A 6000-nucleotide genomic window follows, 5' to 3' on the forward strand; every position below is an offset into this window, starting at 1 on the left:
ATATTTTTATACCCTCCAACATGGAGGGTATGGAGGGTATACTAAGTTTATTTTTCCGTTTGTAACACATTGAAATAATCATTTCTGACCCTATAAAGTATATATATTCTTGATCAGGATACAATTCTAAGTCGATCTAACCATGCCCACCCATGTCCACCCGAGTATATTTTGTCCATAGGCAGGTCAAGTTCGAAGATGGGTACAAGGCCCATATAAGGGTACCGCCCTATTCTCGGTATTTTATGGATTTTAGCTACATGTTTTAACCAAACTAGCTGCAATTTGACATTTAAGGTTCTTAGGGATCACCACACTTGTCCACCAAAATTGTCAACACAGAGCCATGTTTAGGTATAGTCCCCATATAACGGTATCTCCCGATTTTCGGTATTTTAAGGATTATAGCTATAATTTTTAACCGAACTTGCTGTAATTTGACATTTAAGGTTCTTATGGGACACAACAATTCTTCAACAAAAATTGTCAATATAGGTCCATGTTTAGGTATAGCTTCCCATATAACGGTATCTTCCGATTTTCCGTATTTCGTGGATTTTAGTAACATTGTTTGAATGAACCACCCGTAATTTGATATTTGATGTTCCTTGCAGTCACGAAACGTCTCCACAGAACATTGTGAACATAGGTACATGTTTAGGTATATCCCCCATAATTTTAAGGAAGGGGTTTCATGCGATGACGTGATTTCATGGCATCTTTTGCATTGGTTCAAACGAAGTCGTGAAAGATCCGATCTTTTCATTAGCATTTGAACCAATGCAAAGGAAGTCGTGAAAGATCCGATCTTTTTCATCAGCATTTGAACCAATTCCATCGATCCAATAGAGATGAATTTTGTGTTTTTATTTATACACATTTTTCTAAATATATAAGATTAATCGTCGGAGATTCTTGATGTTGTCGGAGACTCGAAATCACAACCAACGCTGTTAAAACTCTCGTCGTAATGATATTGTCATTACAAAGGGTTGGTGAAAATAACATGCCAAAGCATTGGTGGAAATGACATGTCAAAGCATTGGTGTAAATGACATGCTTTGGATCCAAAAACGAATAGCATCTTTTAGGGTGCATGCTCATATAAAATTCATCGAAGAAGTTGCTAAAAAGATGACTTGCCAGATCACTTGCCCCCCTGATTTAATGGCATCTTTGACATCGAACATTTTTTTTCGATACTTTGAGGATTTTAGCTACAATTTTTAACCGAACTAGCTGTAATTTCATATTTGAAGTTCTTAGAGGTCACAACACTTCTTCACCTAAAATTGTTAACATAGGTCCAGGTTTAGATATAGCCTCCATATAACGATACATCTCGATTTCGGTATTTTGAGGGTTTTGGTTACATTTCTTTTGACTGAACCACCCGTTACTTGACATTTGTAATTCGCTGCAGTCACGAAACTTCTCTACAAAAAATTGAGAACATAGGTCCATGTTTAGGTATAGCCTCCAAATAACGGTACGCCCAATTTTCTGTACTTTGAGGATCTTCGATACAATTTTTTAACCGAACTGCCTGTAATTTAACATTTGAGGTTCTTAGAGATTACAACACTTCCTCATGAAGCATGAACATGATCCGTTTCCTTGCCTTCCTCATCTCCGCAACCGCGGCAGTAGAGATAGGTAATGGAAAGCAATAATCGATTTTTCGATCTGGCGATTATTTCAGTTGTTCTAAAACTCGACTTTCGACTTTTTCATAACCGCAGCAAATTTTCTTTTGAAACTGTAAAACCGCCAAAACTGTAAAACCGCCAAGTCGATAATCGATTATGCGATTTCCCATCCAGACAAAAGTCGACTTCGATTTGTAGACTTTTGACAGCAAAAAGTCTGCAGTGGTTAGTGTTAGCTACACAAAAAGTCTTGTCAAAGTCCGACGATTTTGTCAATTCAGAAGATGAGTATATCGTCACCATAAATGCCCGAAGACGTAACTCACAAAACCAAAACTTTACAGGAGAAGCAAAAAACGTTATAAAAGTAAAAACTGTTTTATGGAATATTAATCTTATGAAGGTGAGTATATGGGATATTATCGATTATATACGAAGGGGAATAAGTTGTGAAACCAAAACCGCTGAAGTGCTTAGTTTTGAGATCCTCCATTACAACAAAATCTGCAATATTTTCCCATTTTCCGAAATGGCATTTCTTGAATAGGATCGTTGTTTTTGAACGTAGAAGCTTGAAATTTTGCCAGAGAATGTATTTTAGCTTTATGTATCAGATTCATGTGGGATACGTCTTCGGGCATTTATGGTGACGATATATAGAATTTATAACAGACATAGATGAGGTTCCAGCATGGATTCTATAGGTCCATTCCTTCGGGTATCTACCTCCCACACAAAATTTCGGACATGTTCAGTTTAAAACCGGCTCTCAAATCGCTTTGATTTTTGTTGTAACAACTTGTATTCGCTGTCCCTACTTTCCTGAGAAAATAACCGGAAGGGTGTACACAACTCATATGGCATCATGTGTAGAGGCTGGAGCACTAGAGCTGGCAAACCACGATATTCCCAACATTAGATATTTTCGATATAATATTTTAAAATATCGATTGTTATCGATATTATCGTTAAGTTGTCAACACCATTAATTTGAAGAGGAAAATGGCGGAAATGTCAATGCTTTTCTCGACATTTTGCACAAGTAGTTCACAGAAATGTAAAGGAGAATAAACAATTGCTTTTATTTTATAAAAATATTAAAAAAATGCATTTTACTTTTCCGAAAACTACGGACTTACTTTCTCACACACACAAAACCGAAAAGCAGCGAAATTTCTATTTATTTCAATGCATTTTAGGTTGGGGATGTTTGTTCCAATAATATCGATAGGCTAAGCTATCGATATTGTATTTTTAAAAAATAATCGATTTTATCGATAGTGTCATCGATTTTTTGCCAGCTCTATGGAGCACACGATAACTCTCGAACTGATCAACCGATTGTGGTTCAAAATTTGGCCTTAGTAATAGTTTGTCCAAAATTAGTTTAAGTTCGATTATGGGTAATATCGGTCCACAACTTCCTCAAAAGTTAAGAAATTTCACTAAAATTGTACGTGCGGAGCAACCAACGACATAACGGTCCAAAAGCTATAAGTAGTACGGCGACCAACTGAAATGACATCTCGAAAAGAGATGACTGCCAAAATAAGATCCACTTTCAAAATGGACTATGTCGATTCATACCTTTAAGGTCCTCCTCCGCAACACTAATCCAATTGTTTTCTGCAAGTTTAAATGTCCAAAGAGGACCTCAAACTTCAGAAATCTGTCTTAATACATCATTTTTGGGTAAAAGAATTTTGTCGGTGTTCGATCTGTCCATAGATGAAATTTTCACATTCACATTTGCTAAGGGTATATCTCTGTCGGCAAAGCCGACTGGAACTATTTTACTTATTTGTTGATAAACCTGATGTATCCTAATGAGTATTTCTGAAAAATCCTTTCACAATTTCTTCCTTTGTCTTTCAGGTGAATATTAAATAAATTACAAATTAATGACATATAATCGTAATAAAATAGAAACGTCAATAGCCAGAGCGCATCCCGCACATATGTACATGCATACGATACACATTTCAACGTTCGACATTGTTTCGTTAAATTTCGTTTAGACAAAGGACTCGGAAATGGCATGAAAAACAAAAATATAATAAGCAACAAATAGTCATAAAGGATACAAATAATAATCATCACACAGACAGATAAACTAAAAACAACAACAAAACAATGGAATAGAGGAAATTAAACAAATACAGCAGCACCACCACCACCCTACTTAACAACCCCTCCTGGTAGAGTTTTAAAATGGACCGACAAAGAAATGTTACAAAAACAAAGTGTTATTCTCATCCCACAGCATTTAACGAATGGAATTCTACAGTCAATAAAATTAGAATCGACAACAAGAAGAACAACAACAAAAACAAAATATTAGCATATTTTACATTTTTACAACGCACCAACAATAAACAACAAAAATAATAAACTAAAGGCATAAAGGAAACATAATAACAGCAACAAGGATAATAATGACAACAAAAATGTTATAATAACCAAAAAACAACAACAATTGTAGTTAGGAATATAATTTTTAGCAAAAGAGAAATAATTATTTAAAACTATATATTTTTCAAAATTATAAACAAAACAAAAATATTTAATAACAACAACATTAAAAATATGGCAACAATTTGATTAATTAATCATTTTTTTTAATTTTCCCTCAATAACCAAAATAAAAAAACTAGTTAATTTAAATAGAACCAATTAATAAGCTTTAATGTCGAATAATTATAATCAAATGTTATAAAATTGGTTATTTGATTTATTATAAATAATTATTTAACAATTTATAAAAGAAATTCAGGCATTCACATACATATACCCTGTACAACATTTGCATAAGCCGATTATGACAAATTTGAATTGGAATGATCAGGGTCGATATAAAATCACTTATTTTTTATTTAATTGATTTTATAATTTATTTTATTTTAACATTCTCTTGACAGTGGTGTGGTTATGATTTAAAATGTTTATTATCTTGGTATTTAATAATATTTAACTGCTTAGTCAGCAGAGATGGAACTTCTAGCAAAAAAATATTACAATTTAGTTGTGTTCCAGAACTGAAACGTTTTTACAATTTTTTCACATTTTCCCCAAAAACATCCCGTACACGAAAAAAGTTGCAAAATGTTCACTTCTTATTAAACAAACATGGCGCTGAATAGCTTTCTCTTTAGAAACTGTTTTCACGACATATTTCGGCAGGCAAAAATGTGCAGCATGATTGGCTAGCACGACGACGTCTTTGACATTTATTCCAGTGTTTTTGAAGTTTCTGCCTTTTTGGAAAAATATGTATGTGGAACTAACTTTTGATACGTTCTCTTGCAACTTTTACCATTAAAGAAGTATGGGAACGAAGCTTATATGTCAAGTTGTATATAAGTTCGGACAGTAAGCCAACCAGACATAATTGTGATTTGAAATACAAAGAAAGTCAATTAAATATACTTACTTAGCTGACCTGTTACTGAACATTTGCCCCATAAGCCGAACTAAAAAAGCTCTCCATTGCTCTCTGTTTGTTGATGTATTTTCCCAATCTGGGATATGGCGTTTTCTGATGTCGTATTTCACTTGTTCGCTCTATCGAAGCCTTGGCGTTCCAGTTCTGAGTGAGCCGCTAAAAGCGACCTGCATTTATACGCCTTTTTAACGGATTCATCATCACTCATTCTTATGACATGGCCTTGCCCCATAAGCCGAACTAAAAAAGCTCTCCATTGCTCTCTGTTTGTTGATGTATTTTCCCAATCTGGGATATGGCGTTTTCTGATGTCGTATTTCACTTGTTCGCTCTATCGAAGCCTTGGCGTTCCAGTTCTGAGTGAGCCGCTAAAAGCGACCTGCATTTATACGCCTTTTTAACGGACTCATCATCACTCATTCTTATGACATGGCCTAGCCACGTAATCGTTGGAACTCGATTCGATTAACTATACTGATGTCGTTGTATAGTAGATACATCGTTGTTCATACGACGTCGATATTCACCGTCAACGCTGATTGACCCTTAGTTCATTCGAAGAATTTTTCTCTCTAACACACCAAACACTGCTTTATCTATTTGCGCAAGTACCCATGCTTCGGAACCAGACATTAGCACGGGTAGTAACAGTGTTTTTAAAGTGTTACTTTTGTTTGACGAGATGTGGATTTATTCTTAAACTCCTTACTTAGCCCAAAGTAGCATCTGTTGGGCAACACTATTCTTCTTCTTATTTCACAACTGATGTTGTTTGTTGTGCTTATGACGGTGCCTCAAATTGTAGGTACCAACATTCACAGTTGGTGCGACATCTGTGAACGTATTACGCCCCGATACCATCAAGTTGGTTTTATTGCCATTTACTAGCAAACCGACTTTAGCAGATTC

General features: G+C 35.0%; 1 protein-coding gene across 1 annotated transcript in view; it reads left to right on the plus strand.

Moving 5' to 3' along the window:
• LOC141390450 (probable sodium/potassium/calcium exchanger CG1090) overlaps positions 1-4041 on the plus strand; it is a 40654-nt gene extending 36613 nt beyond the window's left edge. Inside the window, exon 7 of the mRNA XM_073963401.1 lies at positions 3525-4041. Within this exon, the coding sequence (XP_073819502.1) occupies positions 3525-3535 (11 nt within the window). The 3' untranslated portion in view covers positions 3536-4041. The remainder of the gene's footprint in view (positions 1-3524) is intronic.
• The last annotated feature ends 1959 nt before the right edge of the window (positions 4042-6000 follow it).

Source organism: Musca autumnalis, unplaced genomic scaffold, assembly GCF_047663935.1.
Source record: "Musca autumnalis isolate F117 unplaced genomic scaffold, ASM4766393v1 scaffold_1, whole genome shotgun sequence".
In the NCBI taxonomy this organism is placed as follows: Eukaryota; Metazoa; Arthropoda; class Insecta; order Diptera; family Muscidae; genus Musca; species Musca autumnalis.